The sequence below is a fragment of the Erpetoichthys calabaricus genome, chromosome 1 (genome assembly GCF_900747795.2).
Source record: "Erpetoichthys calabaricus chromosome 1, fErpCal1.3, whole genome shotgun sequence".
Classification (NCBI taxonomy): Eukaryota; Metazoa; Chordata; class Cladistia; order Polypteriformes; family Polypteridae; genus Erpetoichthys; species Erpetoichthys calabaricus.
In genome coordinates, this window is record NC_041394.2 from 143,376,980 (window position 1) to 143,399,162 (window position 22,183).

The 22,183-nt window shown below is 37.0% G+C and overlaps 1 protein-coding gene across 5 annotated transcripts in view; it reads left to right on the forward strand.

Annotated features, from left to right (window-relative positions):
• The window catches only part of LOC114643965 (interferon-induced very large GTPase 1-like), a 185,803-nt gene extending 171,153 nt beyond the window's left edge, over positions 1-14,650 (forward strand). For 2 of the 5 annotated variants that reach the window (XM_051923304.1, XM_051923308.1), the window contains exon 4: positions 12,955-14,649. In XM_051923304.1, coding sequence (XP_051779264.1) covers positions 12,955-14,216 — 1,262 coding nt within the window. In that variant the 3' untranslated portion in view covers positions 14,217-14,649. Of the gene's footprint in view, positions 1-8,690 lie in introns of all 5 variants that reach the window. The other 3 variants (XM_051923303.1, XM_051923311.1, XM_028806620.2) reach the window with 3 other exon arrangements.
• The last annotated feature ends 7,533 nt before the right edge of the window (positions 14,651-22,183 follow it).

A 22,183-nucleotide genomic window follows, 5' to 3' on the forward strand; every position in this document is an offset into this window, starting at 1 on the left:
AGTAGGTGCAAGGCTGAGGAGCAGAACTGATAAGGTAGTCTTCTGCCTGTGCTATTTGCCAATCCAGGTAAGACTGAGAAGATCAGAAGAGTTAATGTGTGGTTTAAATCCTGGTGTAGGGTAAAAGGGTATAGGGCATTGGGACTCCTTTTGGAACAGATGGCCACAATGGGTTGCATCTGAACCGGAGACATATAAGTAGGTTAGTCGGGGATTGTTTAAACTAGGGCATGGGGGTCAGGGTGTTTAGGACAGGCCAGGTTTTAAACTGAACATGAAGAAATAAACAATAGTGTAAAATAAAAATGCATAGTAATGTAAATTCTAACCCAATGTTTAAATGTAAAAGTAAAACGAGTAACACATTAAAAATAGTTTTCCTTATTGCTAGAAGTACAGTATCACAAATAAAACAAGTGAGTTGGAGTTATATGTAGCAGAGCATAATTGTGATATTATAGCAATTACAGAAACCTGGCTAAATAAAAAAGATTGAGATGAGTATAAAATAGAGAGATACACATTTTTAGGAAGGATAGACATAACAGAAAAGAAAGTGTGGTTGCTGTTTATGTCAAACAGAATTTAAATGCAAGTCCTCTTCAACTGGATAATGAGCCCCATCTTAGTGAGGACATTTGGCTTTGTCTGGAAAGCATTAGGGAAGAGGGTCTAATTTTAGAAGTGTGTTAAAGACTGTTAACTCACCAATGTGGGGGGAGGCCTGTCTAGATTTAGTATTTGAAATAATTGGAATAGAATTGAGGATGCGGTATAGATGTGACTGAACTACTAGGGTCAAGTAAACATAACATAATACAATTCTCCATGTTTTGGAAGCATGTGGATGTAAAGAGTAACTTTGGTAGGGCAAATTTTGAGCAGATGCAGCAAAGTCTAGGGAAGATGGACTGGGATAAGCTTTTAAGTGTGGACAGTCGAGGAGCAGTGAAACAGGTTTAAAAATGTTTTAAATATAATGTGGGATAGGTATATACCTAAATTTCAAATTAGTTGGAAAATTTTAAAAACTCCGCAGTGTATTGGAAGCTAAATTAAAACTGAAAATAGATACATTTTCACATACTTTATTTCAGGACATCTGAAATGCATCTTATGATATCTCAATTAGATTTCAACATATTGTGACATCCCATTGAATAAAATACACTCGGGAGCCGCTTGTCCAGGGGAGGTTTCCAAATGCCAACTGGCTTTTAATTGGATATGCCACAATATAAACAGTGCCCTACCGCTACCCATCGTCTGGGTCACGGGCGCACCTCCAAAATAACAAAAATAACCCATTTTTGTCCTATCTACTTATTGCCTACTCTTTAACTATTCACTTCTTTCTCAACCTGATGCTGTCTTCCTCTCACTCTAGCAAAAACTACCATTTCCAAGCACCCCTTCCCCTTTTCTCCACTACCGTTAATTAACCTGATCCTTATCACTCAGCTCTCTCCCTAGGCAGGTGCCCCAAGCCATTGCAAAAAGTGTTCCCCCAAGACCCCACCCCAACAGTGCTTCCACTCTCTACAGCCCATGCAGTGGCAAGACACTTCACAATATCTTGAAATGATATAATGAACCTTTTGATTTATCTTGAAATAAGTTCCTGTGAATTTTGAGATATCTAAAACACATTTTGAGATGTCTTTAAAATACATCCAACTTTCTGCATGTTTCAAGACATTTTATATATATATTGAGATATCTTGAAATTATTTCCTGTAAATTATTCTTATTCTTTCAATGGGACTTCCTGTCTATTTTAAGATATCTCAAAATGAATTTGAGATATTTTAAAATGTGCAGGAAGTTATTTTAAGAGATCTCAAAATATAATTAAGATCTCTTAAAAAGCATTTGATATCTTGAAATTCACTATTATTTGAGATATCTAAAATACATTTTTAGATATCTCAAATTCATTTCATATCTTAAAATGGGTTTCTGGTCCACTTGAGATATCTTAGAATGTATTTTAGATATCTCAAATAACAGTGAATTTCAAGATATCTTAAATAATGTGCTATATCCTAACTACAGGGTCACGGGGGTCTGCTGGAGCCAATCCCAACCAACACAGGACGCAAGGCAGGAAACAAACCCCAGGCAGGGCGCCAGCCCACCACAGGGCACACACACACACGGGACAATTTAGGATTGCCAATGCACCTAACCTGCATGTTTTTGTACTGTGGGAGGAAACCAGAGCACCCAGAGGAAACCCACACAGACACTGGGAGAACATGCAAACTCCACGCAGGGAGAACCCAGGAAGTGAACCCGGGTCTCCTAACTGCGAGGCAGCAGCACTACCCACTGCGCCACCGTGCCGCCCATTCTAAGATATCTTATATTGTATTTCAAGATATCTAAAATACATTTGAGATTTTTTTAAAAAGACATGAAATTATTTCAAGATATCTCAATAGCATTTTCAAATATCTATAATACAATTTAAGATATCTGAAATACATTTCCAGATATCTCGAAACAGCTTCAAATCCATGTTCAGATATCTGAAATATATTTCAAGATATCATATTAAACAGGAGGTAATATAGGCAATTTTATAGGAAGAGATTTAAGGATATCTTAAAATGTATGCAGTGTCGATTTAAGATCTCTAATAATTCATTATAGATATCTTGAAATGCATTTCAGACATCTCAAAATTTAATTTCAGATATCTTAAAAAATAAATTATATTTTAAAATATCTGAAATGCATTTGGGGCGGCACGGTGGCACAGTGGGTAGCGCTGCTGCCTCGCAGTTGGGAGACCTGGTGACCTGGGTTCTCTTCCCGGGTCCTCCCTGCGTGGAGTTTGCATGTTCTCCCTGTGTCTGCATGGGTTTCCTCCGGGCGCTCCGGTTTCCTCCCACAGTCCAAAGACATGCTGGTTAGGTGGATTGGGGATTCTAAATTGGCCCTAGTCTGTGCTTGGTGTGTTTGTGTGTGTCCTGCGGTGGGTTGGCACCCTGCCTGGGATTGGTTCCTGCCTTGTGCCCTGTGTTGGCTGGGATTGGCTCTAGCAGACCCCCATGACCCTGTGTTCGGATTCAGCGGGTTGGAAAATGGATGGATGGATGGATGAAATGCATTTGAAGATATCCCTAAATATTACTTTGGCTTGCCATAGCAGTGAGCTGATAAAGAGTTGACAATGAAGCTGCAAAGGAAATAAACAACTGTATAAGGTTTATAAGATGAATAACTCCAATGTGAATTGTAGGGCATATGAGAACATGAGGGCAAAAATTAAGAAGAATATTAGGTAGGCTGAAAGGCAGTTGGAGAGGAATATAGCAGATAAGGTGAAAGACGACCCTAAGAGATTCTTTCAGTATCTAATTAGTAAAAGAACAGTCAAGGAGGGGATAAACAGCATCAGAAACAGTAAAAGGGAATTAAAAGATACAGACAGTGAAATAGCAGATGCTCTAAACTCATTTTTTTGGCTTTCACATGTGACAAAGCAGATAACCTCCCAGCGGTAAAAGAGACTACTAAGGAGGTACTGAGTGATTTAGAAATCGTACAGCTCAGATTAAATAGGCTGAAATCAAACCAGGACCAGGAAATATTTATGTTCAAGTTCTTAAATAGGTTAACAAGCACATGTATAAACTATTGACACACATTTTTAGGAAGTTACTGTGCACTCGGGGAAATTCCAAAGGACTGGAAAACATTATTCTGTTATATAAAAATGATTACCTGGCAGATCCAAGCCACTATAGGCCAGTAAGCTTGATGTGCATCACAGGTAAATTAATGGAACAAATTATTAAGGGGAGGACTGAGCAACACATGGCAAGAAAAAGGAGTTTTAATAACATGTTGGAATTCAATGAGGAAGCAACAAAAGGATATGATCAAAGTGGAGCATATGATATTATGTATCTAGACTTTTAGAAAGCATTTCATAAGGTGCCACATGAGAAGTTGGGCATTAAACTAAAAGAAGTGCGAATTCAGGGTATTGTTTGTAGGTGGGTGCAAAATTAAGCCTCCCTGGTTAGGGACAATATGTAGGCCTGATAATTTTATAACCACTTTCTTCCTGTTGAGTATGAGATTTTATGGCATGTATACAATTGTCTGCCCTCAAGCATCCTGGAGCAATTTCTTTGAATACTTTTTCTTGCCAAATTTTCTTGCATGTGTACCGCAGTCTGGTCAAACCCAGTGAATCATACAAAAGTCTCCTGCATTCCCACTGTGACAGGCAGAGGTGCTCTCTCTTTTTGTCACTGGTTGGTTTATGTATCATGTGGAGGTGTTATATGAGATGTCCCTCAGCTTACCACCTAAGTGGTTCTCTTGATCTTGGCAAACCCTTGCCAGCTAGCTACAACTTTACTACTATAAAGACATAAATAGTTTTGTCTTCATTCACCTTACTGAAGGCATGGAGTCAGATACTCAAGAGTGTAAGTCACAAAATACAGGCTACCTTAAAATTCTAATGAAAGTAAAATAAATGTAAGTGACATAGCCTGTTGAAAGAATACTACACCCAAAAATAAATTTGTGTGTCATTGACCCCATGTTGTCTGTAGTGACTAAAGACAAAACCGTTTTATTCTCATGTCTTTATATAGAACAGAAACACTCAACTTTCTGATATAGTGAGCTTGAATAAGGACCCAAATTGAACAGCAGCTAACAATCCAGGCATATGCTCACAACGTCTCAAATATGCATATCTTCACTACAATACTGCTAAATGAACCATTTCCTGGAAATCCTACCATGCACAATACTTAAGTGTGTTCAAATGAGATCACGCTTTCAGATTTATTTGTCAAGGTTCTTGCCCAGCAATAGCTCATTCATTAACTAATGGCTATCATGGTGCTTCACATGACTTCAATATTGTGAAGCATGGTCTGAGAGGGGAGTACAGTAATAGAGAAAATTTTTTTAAAAAGCAAGTGAAAAAATATCAGGTAGAAAGTAGGCTTTGTATTTGTATATAGCTGTGGTGCATGAACAACCAGAGGTCACTTCATCAATGCATTTGAAAAGTATTCCACTAAATACTCCACGTGTGCCTTACTACTATAAACAAAAGTAATGACATGGCCAAGCATACAAAACCAGTCATTTAGACACTTACCATTTTACTGACCCTCATGTCACTTTGCATAAAAATGATTAGTGCAGTTGTTCATCTCAAATATATCAATTTGACTCTTACAGGCTGGGTACAGTAACCCTCTGTAGAAAAGTGTTCACTAAACACTCCAATGCCCTAAAGTTTGGCCTCATCATTACATTGTTGTTCATAGCAGTAAACCTCAACTGCAATACTTTGACCATTGTACCATTCTCCTATAATGGCAGCTTCACAATGGGTCCATCTGAATGTTGCTCAAACATTGTTCCTGTGGAGTGAGTTTTCCTCTGGGTACTCCAGTTTTCTTCCCATATCCCCCAAAGAGATCTGCATTAGGTTAATTGGTGATTCAAAATTGCTCTTGTATGTACTGTATGTCCTGGGATGTTTCCCGTCTTGTGCTCAGTGCTGTCAGGGTAGACTTTACACTCCATTTACCCTGAACTGGTTTATACAGGTTGGAGAATAATGCCTTATTTTCTTAATGGGTTGTAGGCGTATTCCTTGGAGTTCTTGTAGGGTAGAAATGTGTCTTTCCTCTGTTGTTAGAAGGGCATAGCTTAATGTATTCATACTTGTAACAATGTATGGAGCTTTGAAAACCTAGTTTGTTTTTTAAAGGCTGTTACCAAATTAATATTTATTTGTTCATAGTGGATGCATGATGTCTCTCTATTTTAGCACATTATTTTCTGTTTTTGCTTTAGCTGTAATTGTAAATGTTTCAAACATTCTCAGATTGTGAATGGAAGTGTACTATAAGAAGGAAATTATTTAATTATTATTATTATTATTATTTAATTATTATTATTATTATTATTTAAGTAGAATTGGAAGATGCCATCATCTATATGCTACACCGATCCCTCTCTCACTTGGACAGAGGCAGTGGTGCTGTAAGAATTATGTTTCTAGACTTCTCTAGCGCCTTCAACACAATCCAACCTCTGCTCCTTAGGGACAAGCTGACAGAGATGGGATTAGATTCATACCTAGTGGCATGGATCGTGGACTATCTTAAAGACAGACCTCAGTATGTGCGTCTTGGGAACTGCACGTCTGACATTGTGGTCAGCAACACAGGAGCGCCACAAGGGACTGTACTTTCTCCGGTCCTGTTCAGCCTATATACATCGGACTTCCAATACAACTCGGAGTCCTGCCATGTGCAAAAGTTCGCTGATGACACTGCTATCGTGGGCTGTATCAGGAATGGGCAGGAGGAGGAGTATAGGGACCTAATCAATGACTTTGTTAAATGGTCCGACTCAAACCACCTACACCTGAACACCAGCAAAACCAAAGAGCTGGTGGTGGATTTTAGGAGGCCCAGACCCCTCATAGACCCAGTGATCATCAAAGGTGACTGTGTGCAAATGGTGCAGACCTATAAATATCTGGGAGTGCAGCTGGATGATAAATTAGACTGGACTGCCAATACTGATGCGCTGTGCAAGAAAGGACAGAGCCGGTTATACTACCTTAGAAGGCTGGCGTCCTTCAACATCTGCAATAAGATGCTGCAGATGTTCTATCAAACAGTTGTGGCGAGCGCCCTCTTCTACGCAGTGGTGTGCTGGGGAGGCAGCATTAAGAGGAAAGACGCCTCACGCCTGGACAAACTGGTGAGGAAGGCAGGCTCTATTGTTGGCATGGAGCTGGACAGTTTAACATCTGTGGCAGAGCGAAGGGCGCTCAGCAGGCTCCTATCAATTATGGAGAATCCACTGCATCCACTAAATAATGTCATCTCCAGACAGAAGAGCAGCTTCAGCGACAGACTGCTGTCACTGTCCTGCTCCACAGACAGACTGAGGAGATCGTTCCTCCCCCAAACTATGCGACTCTTTAATTCCACCAGGGGGGGTAAACGTTAATATTTAACATTATACATAGTTATTGTCTGTTTTTTTTCACCTGTATTATTATCATTCTTTAATTTAATATTATTTATTGTATCAGTATGCTGCTGCTGAAGAATGTGAATTTCCCATTGGGATTAATAAAGTATCTATCTATCTATCTATCTATCTATCTATCTATCTATCTATCTATCTATCTATCTATCTATCTATCTATCTATCTATCTATCTATCTATCTATCTATCTATCTATTAAATATAGCTGTAGTATGAAATGCTCACATACATAGATTTTTCAATTTCTTCTAGAAACAGATGAAAGATTACAGTTTTAACTACAGAAGTGGTTTAAATGAAAAAAGAATCTTTTCTAAATTAAACATAAAATCCAAGACAGCTCTTTAGCACCAAGTCTGTGCTTCAGTTATATTACAGCATATACTTTTTGAAAGAGGTATTTTATCAATTTTTTCAGTTTTCAAAACTTCCAGTTCCAGTAGTCAAAAAATAGTATAAAATAAATGAAAATGGTAATCAGCAAACTGTTGTTTTTTTCTGTTTAGAAGAAAAGTTAATTTCTTTGTCTTATATTTAAGTAGATTGCTGACGTCAGTGTTTCCACTGATGAGCTTGGTATGCCGATACTGCAGCAAAGCTTGAAGGAATGGCACAAACTATAAAAGTCATAGGTTCATTGAGTCCTAATTGTCACTTGTACAGAGTAGGGTGAAATTGTTACTCACATGTACTAACATTCAGCATGTTCGCACTCTCTGGTGCCATAATTAGTTAGCAGAGCCACTTTACCTTGAAATTAAACAGCAAAGCGGAGAGCGAGAAAGTCAGATAGGGCTGTTTTTTCAAAACAGTTTCAATATTTCTTGGACACACTTATAAAATTATAGTAAGAATTGGGGTTATGGGTACACCCCTTCTGTTTTACTCTGTGTATTTCCTTACCAAGCAGACATGGCTTGTATGTTGTAGAGTATGGAATACATCATACAGGTTTCACAGTGGCTTTGAAAAATAAAGGATATGCTTTTAGAGATATTTTCTTTTGTTTTGTCTGTTTTTTAAAGTGTTTCTATGTTCTATGAATTAAAACTGTTCTTCTTGACCTTAGTATGCTGGTGCCACAGCAGAAGCCACTTATGCATTGCACTTTTGAGACAAGCTAACAGGACTGAAACACAGTACCATTCCCCAGATTGTTAATTTTGCATACTTGGATTCAGGGCTTACATTGAGGAAAAACTACCATCAACTTTATAATGATATATATACTTAGATGTTCTTGAAAGATAATTTTACAATGGTTTTATCAAAGAGAATTTTTATGTTATATTTTACTTACAGTAAACCACCACAAACATTTAAAAGGCCTCAACATCATCTTTTTTTCCTGTAGAACAAATTCTGGAGTGATTTTTATGTTACAAATTAAGAGAATTGTAAGTTGGTAATTTTTCCCTCTTCAAAAAGCAGCTGTAATGACTTTATAAATAATTATCAATAAATTCAGAATAAGTATTTCACTTTTGTGTTTATCTAGATCTTGTTAAAACTTCTGTGAATGCTTTCTCCGGTCACTCATTCTCTGATTCAATAATTTTACAATTATACTGATAGTAACATATGTAAATTAGTAAGTTACTAACTCAGATTTTCCCAACATTTCTTTTTTCAAGGATGAGGAAGAAGTGAGGGACGCTCCTGCTTACAAAAAAATCAGTGAAGCCCTTCACCGAAAAGTCAAAGATGTTGGATTGAATCCTGAATACTGGATGCCTATTCTGAATGATCATCTTGGTGTAACTGATCTAAAATCTTTAGAAAATCTTGGTAGGGAGCAATACTGCCAGGTGGAAGGTTATATTAGAGAGCAAAATGAAAGAGGACTCCTATGTAAACTTATGAATATTAGTCATGAATATGCTAAAAGTGAAATGCTGCAGAAAAACAGAGAAGAAAGGGAAAGTCCTACATTGGAAAATGCAACAAGAGAGAAAAATAATGAAAGTGAGGAGGGTAGTATGGAAGAGAAAGGGACATTGAGAACATTAGAATACATTGAAACAGGGAAACAAAGAGAAAATGGGGAAAATTTGATGGTATCACTGGACAGTAAAAATGCAGAGAATCAAGACCAGGCAATGACAAAAAATCTAAGCAAAAAGGAAGAAATCTGGAATAAAGAGCAAAGTAATAGCAAAGCAGAGGAATTTAATAATAATAATATTAATAAGACGGAAACAAATATTCAAGAAGTACTGGGGGGAGAAAAACAATGTGAAATAGAAGTAAGTGAAACAAAAAACAACAATACTGAAATGCAAGCAGAAAAAATAAATGACACCTCAAATACAGAAAACAGAAAAGAAATTAAGGAAGCTGCAGAAAGGGACAACAGAGAAAAAAAGAAGAAAGACTTCTTTCTTTTGCTTGAGAAGATGCACATTGTTAATCTATACCCAAAGTTAATGGAGAAAATAAAGGTGATAGTTATCAGCAAAACATCTAAGAGTAATACTCAACCAGAAAAAGAAGATGATCTCCCTCATTTATATTTGCAAAAGCTGATCATGTTGGACTATAGGATGAGAAATTTAATTTGTGACAAATCTTTTTATATTTTTAAAGAATTACAAAGCCAAAGAAAAACTGAAACACAGTTAACATTGGATGACTTCCTTAGTGATACCACTTCAGAGGACCTCACTGAGACCGGTACACCATACCCTGAGCACATACACCCCATGGATCTCCAGATGGCTCTTCTCCACTGTGCTGATGACTTTCTGAGGCAGTATCTCTACTCCAAACTCGCCCTCTGCCAGTATGCTGTGCCTTTTTTGATTCCGAGTCCCTGCACAACAGAAATTGAACTCCCTTTGTGGGCATTTCGCCAGATAAATAGCAGCTGCAAAAGTCAAGAGACAAAGACCTATAAAGTTTTTCCAGCAGTTCAAGTAGAGACACAGATTGTGTCTTTCGTAAGACTTGGGAACTCCTTAGTGTCTAAGTCTAAGATCATGAACATGGTGCTGAATAGACAGAGGCACAGCATCTTCTTCAACAAGGACTGCCGGGGCAGCACTCAAGGATGTTTGCTAATGGAGGGCGTAGTAGAGATGTCCTGGTACAATCCAGGAGGCAAAGAGGATGACATCTTTGAGGACTGCATTGCCTTTACAAACCTCCATGGTGACGCAAGAAATCATGGCAGACAAGTCAGCTTTTTAAATGATATCTCTGCCGTCAATGTAGTTCTCCTGTCAGATTCTGACCTCAATGAAGATGGCAAAGCCATCCTAAAGGGGTACTTTGAATCACCACAGCCCCTGATATGTCTTTATACAGACAAAGAAGCCATTCAAGCTAATAAATCAGGAATCAAAGTTAGGATCGGGGTAAAGAACAGGAATGAAGCAGAGCTCACAGATGAGCTGGTCTCAGTCCTCCGGAGCTTTCTGTCACAGTCTAAAAAGACATTCTATCTAGAAGCATGCTCGGACATTGCACTGAGACATGGCTTTGTTGTTGATGAAGAGAATAAACACTGCAAAGAAGGAAAAGCTCTGGCAGATAAACTGGCAAAATTTTTAAAAAAGAGAACATTGTTAGAAAGGAAAGAAGCATTTCTACCACTTCAGGGCCACATGTGGCACAAGTGGTGTCAGAAGGACAAGGAGCTTTACCGATTGAAGCAGAAAGGAAATAAAAGCATTGAACAGTATAGGAGTGATATTGAGACTGAAAAGAAAATGATAAGAGAAGATCAGTTAAAGAGAGCCCTCCCATTAAATGAACTCATGACGTCCCTGATTAAAATTCTAAGTTCACAGTTACAACAAACAAAACAGTACTTTCTGCAGTGGCTAATGGTGTTTCTAGATGATATGTCAAGAGATGCAGTATCAGAGCTTCAACTAAGGTACCACAAAAAAATGTCAGAGTTGCTAAAAAAGCAAAAAAATGAAGAAAGTGAACAAAGGAAAGATAAACTTCAATCTGACTTGGATACGCTTTCAAGTCAAATAACTAACAGCTCCTTGGGTCTAGAACATATTTTAAGAGAAATGGGTCAGGTCTTTGAAGCCTCTAAGACAGGAAGAGTCAATGATTCCTACATTTCTTCTCTGCCCAAGATAGCTGCAGAGCTCATCATGTCAGGTCATCCACTGGAACTCATGGATGGAGACGCAGTCTATGTCCCTGTCACATGGATCAGCTCTGTCCTGGATGAAGTTAAGGAGACTCTAGGAGATGTTAGACTGTTTGTCCTTTCTGTTCTTGGACTCCAGAGCAGTGGTAAATCCACTCTGCTGAATGCCATGTTTGGCCTGCAGTTTGCTGTTAGTGCAGGGAGGTGCACCAAAGGAGCCTTCATGCAGTTAATTAAAGTAGCTGAAGATATCCGAGATGAAGTGAAGTACGACTACATTCTTGTAGTGGATACAGAAGGTCTGAGGGCGACAGAGCTTTCAAATAAGACCACACTTGCACATGACAATGAATTGGCTACATTTGTTATTGGTCTAGGCAACCTGACTATAATTAACATCTTTGGAGAAAACCCATCTGAGATTCAAGATATTCTTCAAATTGTTGTTCAGGCATTTTTAAGAATGAAGCAGGTGAAGCTCTCCCCAAGCTGTGTATTTGTCCATCAAAATGTTGGGGATACTGTAGCTAGAGAGAAAAACACAGATGCCAGACGTGTTCTCCAGCAGAACCTGGATAGAATGGCACGCATTGCTGCAGAAGAGGAGGAGTGTAATATAAAATATTTTAACGATGTCATAAGGTTTGATGTAAATGACCAAACCTATTACTTTGTGCATCTGTGGGAAGGAAACCCACCAATGGCACCTCCCAATCCAAGCTATAGTCAGAATGTCCAAGATCTGAAAAATGCTATTGTTAATGCTGCTAAACAAGGTCCTACTTGCAATATTTTGAAAATTTCCCAGTTTAAAATTCGAGTCAAGGACCTGTGGAAATCCCTGCTGACCGAGAACTTTGTTTTTAACTTTAAGAATTCATTGGAGATTGCTGCCTATCGTAAACTTGAAGAAAAGTATTTAGATTGGACTTGGACTCTGAGAAGTAAGATCTATGAAGTGCAAAACAAGATGATCAACAAAATTAAAAACACTTCTAACACCCAAGTAAGCATATCTATGGAGGTAGAAGAAACATATACAAAAGTAAAAGAGGAAATTGGGAAATACTTTACTGATGATGAAATGCTCATTCAATGGAAATCTAACATTGAGACCAGGTTTGATGTTCTTAAAAATGACCTCAGCACAGAAATGAAGAAAACATGTGAGGAACTGATCAAAGCAAAGACAAGCCGTCAAAAAGTGGATGAGAATCGATTCAGACATGAAGAAAAGCTGATGGAACAGAGTAAAGAACTAGCAGAAAAACTGAGAACCACAAATCCCAGTGAAGATGTACTGCATGAGGAATTTGAGAAACTGTGGATGGAATGGGAAAAAGAAGCTTCCCGAGACTGCATCCATCAAGACAAGATTAATATTGTAAAAGATGTGCAAGATATCCTCTATGACAAGTTTAAGGCAATGCCTAATGCACCTGATAAGATCCAGACTTATCTAACCAGTGATCAGTCTGCAACGTTTCATTCAAATCCAGACTACACAAAAAGATTGTCAATTATTCCTTCATTTCTTCAGACTGTCATCTCCTTTATTCCACTCCGTAGGAAAACAAAGCAACCAAGTTACAAGGTGAAATGTACTCTAGAAACAATTCCAAAACTTTCTGATCAATACATAGAATTTCAGCCTATCACTAATAAAATTGCAGAAACTATCCTTGATTATATTGACAAAAAGAAAAAGGAGGAAAATGATTACAACTCAGCCCACATTCATGAAATTTTAAATCTTGTATCACAGAAAATGTCTGCTTACAAGGAAGAAGAATATAAATTGTCTTTCAAGCAAGATTACAAATTTGAGTTGTCTTTGCAGTTATGTGCTATTGCAATTGAACCTTTTACAGAAATGCAAAAGAGGTTTTGGGAAAAAAATGATCCTGTTCTCTACCTAAAGAGTAAGAGAGATTCTTACTACAAGATGTTTAAGACTCTCTGTCATGGGCTGACCTCTGTCAACATATTTTCTGAGTACTTGGGCAGTAAACTAAAAACTGCCATTCATCAGGCTGTTTGTGATCAAGTTTGTATCGATGTAGCAAACATTGTAAGACAGAACCACCCACCCTTAAAGGAAAGTAAAATCAAATTAGAATATCATCTTCTAAAGGAGTTGGCAGAGAAAGAAGACTTTGAGAAATTCTGTAATTATATTGAGTTTCCAAAAATATTTTTTAAGAAGTACATTAGCTCCTGTGTGGATAATTATTGCAAAGACAACAAAACACTGAAAACTATTTCTAGCCAGAGACTCAAAGAATTTGAAAGTTTGGTTTCCAAAGCAGCCAGCAGTGCAACAAAAGCTATTGAAAAAGTTATCAAAGCCCAGCAGGACAATCGGAAGATGAAAGTAAAAGTATGGCTAGATAAGTTTTGTAAAGAGCTTGAAGATTCTCTGGTACTTCCTGGGAGCGACTTTAGACATGTGGAACATCTAGAAATTGGAGACCTAAATTTCCTTCAAGATTCCATGTCAAAAGCAGTGGCTCAAGTTATGAGGGAATTAAATAAGAGCTTTGACTGCATATCACTGACTGAATTGACAAATGTAAAAGAGCTGCCTCATGACATTCTTAGTAAGCATTTGAGTGGATGCTGGGTGCAGTGCCCTTTCTGTGCTGCCATTTGTACAAACTCTATTGAAGGTCATGACGGAGATCACAGTGTTCCCTTCCACAGACCTATAGCAGTAAATGGCTGGAGATTTTACAAAACAGAATATCTTTGCGTTGATATATGTACCAGCTCAGTTGCTAGTGATAGATTCTTCAGGGTGAGTGACACAGAAATATTTCCCTACAAAGAATACAGAAAGGCAGGGCCACAATATGCATGTTGGAATATTGTGCCTGATGAGTCTGAACTAAAATATTGGAAGTGGTTTGTCTGTAATTTCCAAGTGCAGCTGGAGGAAAAGTACAAGAAGAAATTTGATGGTCTTGGCAAAATTCCCACTGCATGGAAAGAAATTAAGAAAGAAGATGCATTAGGGGAAACTGAGAAACTTTTATTAACTGGCAGTTGAAAAGGAATCAGAGTCACTATTATTTCATTTTCTGTAATGGAGTGTAGCTGAGAGACTTTACTTACTTGTGATAAATTATTTAAATCCAGCATTATCCTTTACTTGTCACTTGAAATTAATAATTTTTCATCTGTAATACTTTGTAGTGTCTGGCTTTCATTAATGCAAACTTCCTTTAGTCTTGCTTTTTGGGTTAATTTGTTGCTTTTCTTAATTGCTATTGATAAACACATCTCTTGTTTGTTCCTAAGCTTCTTGTATTCTGCAGGTGTGGTTGGTGAAGTCTTCAACTTATACAGAGTTAAGGCTTAGGACAGTTAGGCTATGTCTGTATTGAACAAATGTGCAGAAAGATAATCATGAGGATATTCAAAAACAAAATACACAAAAACGTTGTTGTAAAAGTGAAAATATTGAATAACAGGAAAAACAAAATAAAAAATTGTAACAGCCTATACACTGATCTTTTTAGTGCCAAACTAGAAAGGATTATATGTTTTTTTTTTTTTACTGGAAAATATTAAAAATGAAAATACTCTTCCTTTTATGGATATGAGACCAAAGCACAATTAAAGCATTTAATTCAGATGCACTATATATGATAGAAATGTCATTTGTTTTTATTGAATGCTGTTTTTCAAACAAATAGCAAGCATCAAAAATATAACTGTGTATCTTTGTTTAAATGTTCATGTAATCTTTCTATCCATTTTCTAATTATTGTGACACAAGTTTAGTTAAATCTCTGACAAAATGTTCTGAAATAAAGCTTGCAGTAATGCCACAGGGTAAAATCCATCTAAGCTCTACTATCCGTATTTTCAAAATACCAGGATTATTAAAGGAAAGTCAGTGGAATGGAGAGGCAAGTGAGGGAAACTTATACAGTATGTAGCCTGCATGTGAAATGACAAATGTACACAAGAAAAGCGATTTCACTAAGAAAATATAATACAGTATTGTGACATTAATGGGATGCCCTCTCTCCTTAATATTCAGATGAGGAAGCATCTACATAGAAAACAAGGAACAAATTAGTAAACTTGGAGTTTCAAGTTAGGTTGAATGCATTTTTAACCATGATATACTGTACGTACACAGAAAAACAACCATATATTTCATTATTGAATACTCTCTTGAAATGCTTTATAAATACAAAGCAATAGTACAATTGTTATAATTTTGTGAATGCGAGCATAGATAAATAAAGTGACATTAACCATCAGGCCACACTGTCGGTATAATAATTAGTGCAGCTTCTTATCCAAAGTTTAACTATAGAGAGAGTCCAGAGCTAATCTTGGAAGGACTGAGCACATGCCAGGATCTAACTAACTAACTTGCAACATAAGCCTAATAATAATAAGCAACATAAGCATAAGCCCTCTGACATATATGTAAAACTAACACATAATATGACAATTTACAGATAACTTTACTTGCATATAAATATTTAATTAGTGTGAGACAAAACAAGTTAATGGAGAAATTCTTCTTGTTCAAAGAGACAAAGTAGATTGAATGCAGACAGTGACCTGATCAAAAATCAAACCAGGGTCACTGAATCACCAAGTCGGCAGAGCCAGCCTATTGCACTATGCTGTATATCAAGTATGTAACTTTCTCATAACAGCTAAGAGCCCAAAATGAAATTCTAAAGAAATGATGAGAATAGATGAAGTAGCTATTACATACAATTGTATGTTCAAGCACTGACAATGATACATGGCTATAATGGCTTCTGCCCCTGGTTAGTATACACAACATAACTGCGGTGTAATTATTTTTTTTTTTTTGCCTGACTAACAATATGAACCATACATTTAAAACTCTGTATCTTCACATATTTTATGCTACGAACTAAATAACTCATATGCAACAAAGATGAAAAACCTTTTGAAACATATGAATGGATACAAAGAAAACATATACTGTAGATGAAATACAGTCAATTAATAAGATTACAGTTAAATTACCATATGTGTTCTATACTATAACAGTGATGTCTCCAGAAACCAAAAGAACATAACAAACATGTCAGCTGTAGCTGTTACCATAGTGGCACAAGAACGTTCACAAACTTACCTAGGTAATTATGAAGGTATTCCACTGCAAAAAATGCCGGCCTTTGTCTAGTTGTGATGCTGTCACTGTCGAGTGCTTTTCAACAATACTTCTTATATTGCTAAAATCGATTTCTGGAAGTGAAAGTAGACAGGTGGAGTATCTGCAATCCAGCTCTGGTTATCAAGTTTTAGACACTGATGTGTCATTCCCAAATTTTGTGAAAAGGGCTAATTGGAGCAACTTTACCTGCTTGCATAGTCTAAGTCAGGAATTTTCAAACTGCTCTGGGGGGTTCAGGACAGCATTGCCAAAATAGACATTCTCAAGAAATAAAGACAAATTTTATAGATTGTCCTTAAATTGTCTCAAGTTTTTACATAAGTTTAACTCAGAATGTTCTTCAGTTGTTACTTTAAAGTAGTCCTATATCAATGTCGTTTTTGAATATTGCTCCGGGGTTGCAAGCTATGGAATGTGCAAGTAGCTCTCTCACGTGATTTGCAAAGGAATGCACATCGGGAAAAAGTGTTCCTTTAAAAAACATAGTGGCTAATCCTGTGTCTCCCTGTTCAGATTCAGTTCAATTCCACAGCACCTCTCCATCTCACAGTGCTCATGCTCTGAGACTTTACTCCTGTGTCTACCACCACACTTTGTGTATGCAAAAATGTTGCATATGCCCTTTTCCGTGCACACTGAGATGTATAAAGACTAAATTTGGCGTAAAGCCATGTATATTTTCACAGCAGCCTCACACCTTGTGTACACACTTTTCTGATCAGTTTTGCAAACTGGTGGCACCCAAAGTCAAAGCAGTGCTACTGTTTCTGTGTCATTTACGTTTGTTTTTCATATTCACATCCATGACGCGGGCTTTATCAAATACAACACAATTAATTGCATATCATTTACAACTTTAATTCACTTGATTTTAACCATTCTGTAACAATATAATGTTGCACAGAATGGCCAAATTATTCCAACTACCATTGCTGCTATAGCGTTGTTAGAAAACATTACAAATTGAAAAATTAGAAGACAGTGTGTATTAATAGATGATGATGACTTACTTCTAAGTCGATTATTGATTTCCAAGAGCTATTCCTGTTGGAGCTGTTTGCTGAACTCGTGCCAGCTTTACAAAGGCAAACTTTGAAGAATTTGTAAGTTCTGTCCACTCTCAGATTTTTAGCCATAGGAGCTTTTCAACGTGAACATGCTGACCGATCGGGTATTTCACAAACATTACTAAGTTGCGCCATGCCAGCTGTATAGGATAGTATTATCTGCTTGTCATCCAGATGCATAAGATTTCCTTACACTGTGGTTGAACTGGGAAATATCAAAGCACAATTCACAGCAAAGTCCGGTTTTCCAAATGTAATCGGATCGATAACTGCATGTACATTGCTTTTGCAATGGCGCTGGACGAGTTACATCAGCCAGGGATAAATCACCAAAAGAATGAACTGGCATTACGTCATCTATAGCAGGAAAGCCTATAACACAGCAACTCCACACTGTTGTAGGTGCTTTCCTAACGAATGTGGCAAAATGCAAATAGTCCTTTTTAAGGATATTGAGTCGCCTCAAAGAGCCATGTAAAGAGTGGAGAATCTATCAGTTGAAGCGCTTGGTGCCGACGCTACACTATAAAGGTGCCTTAGGAGAATGAATTTGCTTATGTAAGAAGGCATTTCCACTGTATTAATGTGTTTCTCTCTGGTCCACAGAAAGTGTGTTGAATTGTACAAGCATGTAGCGTGTTGCATAATGTGGCACACAATCCTGGCTTGGCCATACCTGAAGAGATGTGGTATGATGAATCTGACTCAAACCCACCAAATGATCAGGTAAATTGGAAAGTATTACAGCTTAGTTTGAATTTAATTAGTAGAATGTAAAAACAGGTAATCAGATGCAGCATTTATTTTTTAACCAATTCATTTAATTTGTGGTCAATATCACATAGTACAGCCTTTATATTCCTTAGTTCATTGGCCACATCTTTTACAGCATCCACTATTGCATTTTGTGACTCCATAACAGCATCCTTCTGCACACAGCCAGATGGTCACCCAGCTGTTTGAAAGGCAGAGGAGCGTGCACAGCCAGTGCCCGAAGATGTGCTTGGCACAGGTGTCAGCTTTTATAATATTGTCTGAAGCAGAATAAACAGACAGTGGGCTGCAACTCGCTTCTTTTTTATTTCAGGCACTGTGCGACTTTCTGAACTTAAACTTTCAAGTGTCTCTGCAATGCTGTATCACACCAACAACTTTCTTTTGTTGCTTATGCCACTGCTTAAGCCAAGAAATAGTACATTTTTCCTTGCCTCCATTTTGCATTCGCTGAAATTATTCTTTTTTCCATGTATTTTTGCCATTGTGTTTTAACAAAACACTGAATAGAAGGGGCTATTTATATTGATTTACATATTCAAATACGTGAAATTCTGGAAGGAGTAGGGACAGGCATGTGTGTTAAATTTCACGTCCATTGGGATTTATAGAGGGGAAGTGCATGGAACTTGGCACGCACAGTTTTATGCATCTGGATTTTTTTGTGTGTTTGCACATTTCCAGTTTTGTCCATCTTTTAGTGTGAATTCTATGCATAGCGTCATACATGAGGCCCCATGTGCTCCTTTTCTGTGCCCACTGCCTGCACCAATTCGAAGTCTCCCTCTGCTTACATGGGGACCCAGCATAACCCTTGCTGTCTCATTCACCACTTCTAGAATAAAGATCGCCCACAAACAATGCATCAAAACCAAGGGAATTTTGTGAAAAACACCATCTTAACAGGTGAGTGCTGACTTTCTCCCCCACTTTACTCCCCACAGTGTGTGTGTGTGTGTGTGTGTCACTTTATTTCTTCGGTGTAATCCAACCAAAATTACAATATTTTTAGTTTTGGGAAAATTTTTAGTACATCAGCTGTTTAAATTGTCAAACTAATGAAGGAAAATAATACAAAGAAGGAAAATACGCATTTTGGCAATAATTAAAAATTAATTAATGTTAAAATTGTTAATGTTCAGGACACTTCTTTTGATTTGAATTCACGTGTAACTGTATAATTTTTGTAAATTAAAAGTATAAAAATTTCAAACTTTCTATCTTTCTATTTTTTTATTCCATATCAAACCACACTACTGTTCTTACATTAAAAAATACATTAAAAAAGCATTTTTCTTACATAAAGAAATATGAAAGACACTGACCCACACAAAAAAACTAAAATCCCCAAATGCAATATTAGAGATTGGGAACTGAAAAAACACTTGGCTCTAATAAGAATTCTGTACTTAACAATTTAAGATCAAATTGTGATATTTCGTGGTATTTTGTGGTATCACACAACATTTGTGCACATATATGTCAGTGGTCTGCTGTAGCCAAGCATTTACTTTGATTAATATGTCTACTATTATCCAAAATCATGGTTTGTGTCTACTGTTAACAGTAACCAAGAATCCAATATCACGTTGTACTTTGCAGCAATGGGTTTATATTAGGATGGGGGTACAACGCTACAGCGTGTCTTGATGTAAAGAAGTCTGGGAACCCCTGGTCTAGTCATATGTCTCAGCTTGCTCTTAAGAATCTTAGGCTGAGGAGGAGGAGTATATGAGAAAAGTAGGGAAAGAGATGTTGGGATAAAAAAGATGAATGGTAAAGAATATTAACAAATGTGAATGTGAAAAAAGTTAGTGATGATAGAAAAGACGAAAGGTAGAATTTGCACAAGAAATGGAAAAAATATTGGAGGAAGGGTGTGTTTCTGTATTTACAAAAGGAATGAATGATTAAAAATGAATTTAACTCAGTGGAGCTATAAATATACTGAGAGCTGGTCTAATAATAATAATAATGAAAATATACAGTATAAGAATAATACATTTTATTTATATGGTGCCTCTCCCATGCTCAAAGCATTTCACAAATATTCAAAATGATACAATAAGAATAAAAGCAAAGAAAAAGGTCAAATATAACAAGGAACACCAGATACAAGCTAATGTCAATTATTAAACACCAGTAACGGTGGACTGCATGATAACGTGCAGTGAATACATTTGACTTATAGTTCTCATCCTCTTTCTCTAAAAATTTCAGGTCAATAATTTTATCGTTTTCAAGCAATAGGTGATTTGAAATCCTGGACAGACAAACAAACAGCCAAGGTAGCATATTATATAAGAAGATCAAACTAAATATAAAATAAATATACATATAAAATTAGAATGAGAAAAAATAAACATAATTAAAATATAAAATGTTATGATACCATGAACAAATGACATAGTTTGTGACACTGCGTGCCATCCTGAAGCACCAGCACAGAGAGGTTGAACTGAAAAAAAGGGTACAAATGTCAGTGTAAGGTAAATGCTTTCCTGAGCAGATGAGTTTAAAGTTCCCTTGTAAAAGAGGGAATTGAGTCAGCTGATTGAATTACTTCAGGAAGGCCATTCCAAAGTCTGAATGCAACAGAACAGAAGGCTTGATAACCCCTGGAGCACTGGTTAATTTGGGATACAACAACATTGCCAGTATCAGTAGGCCGAACTAGGCAAATAGGGCTGTAGTGCCGCAAGTGGTTACTGATGTAAGTCCGATGCAAGGCCACTTACAGTTTTGCGAGTTAGGTTTTAAATTTTATGTTCAGTCATCTGATAAAAGATTAGAAAGGGCATCCACAAGTAGAGACTTAAAGTACAAGATATGATAAAATCTATGTAGGGGAATGTGACATATTAAAGTAAAAGAAAATGATTCCTAAAACATAAGATTATTATGGTTAGTGGATAGTTTAATTAATTTTAATTAAAAATTAAAAAATCAAGAGACTCCCAGAAGAGAACAAAATATTAAAAGGAGGACTACACATGAGTGAGTGAGAGGAGAGAAGGTGCTTCTGTGACATTAATAGCTTTAACTGAACAGGTAGCATGGGTTGAAACACTGTAAAGCTGACAAGAAAGGAAAACAAAAATCCTGTGAAAAGGTTGAGGAGAGGACAATCAAAAACCATGGCTCAAAGAAGGTAAAGCTGTGACACCAGATAAGAAAATATTCTGAACTGAAGGTTAAGAGCTTATGAAGTGCAGAGATGCTAAAAAGTAAAATAAAATTAATTATTTTGCAATAAAGGACAACAAACTATTAAGTTGAAGTAAAAAAATTAATAATAAATTCTAATGGCCCACCACAGATCAATAGATAGATAGATAGATAGATAGATAGATAGATAGATAGATAGATAGATAGATAGATAGATAGATAGATAGATAGATAGATATTCACTTGCTAAAGCAGCAAAATCTATCATAAAAACAGTAAAAAACAAGGAGTGAATTGTTACACAGGTACATACAATATCTCTCTATTTATAAAAAAATCTTGGAAGGCTTGGAAGGAGACGATACATGAACTTCTTGGAAGACAATTTGATGTCCCGCGAGACAAGGCAGTGAGACAAAAGGACAGCTTCTGTACTTTCTTTTAAATGATCAACGTGCAGCACAGGAGGGGGTGATGGGAGAGGGTGGGCAAGACGAAGCGAGCAGGGTCCAAAGTCCCCTAGTATATAATAATAATAGTCATTTATATAATATTGTTACTAAGCCAATGTTTGTGTTATGACTGGCTAGGATGAAGAAGAGTGTGATGGTATTATACATTATGCAAGTCTGATGGTAGTAAAACAATCATTCACTACTGCCTCTTTACACAGCATGGTGGAATAAGCTAATGGATAAATAGGCTCCTGGAGAACATGCCACTATCTTCTTTTCTGGTGCTATGTCCAGTGAACTCTGGGTCACTCCAGTAAAGCAGCTGGACTTGCTACTCAGTTTATTCTGATGGCTGGCATCAACTGAGCTGGACCAT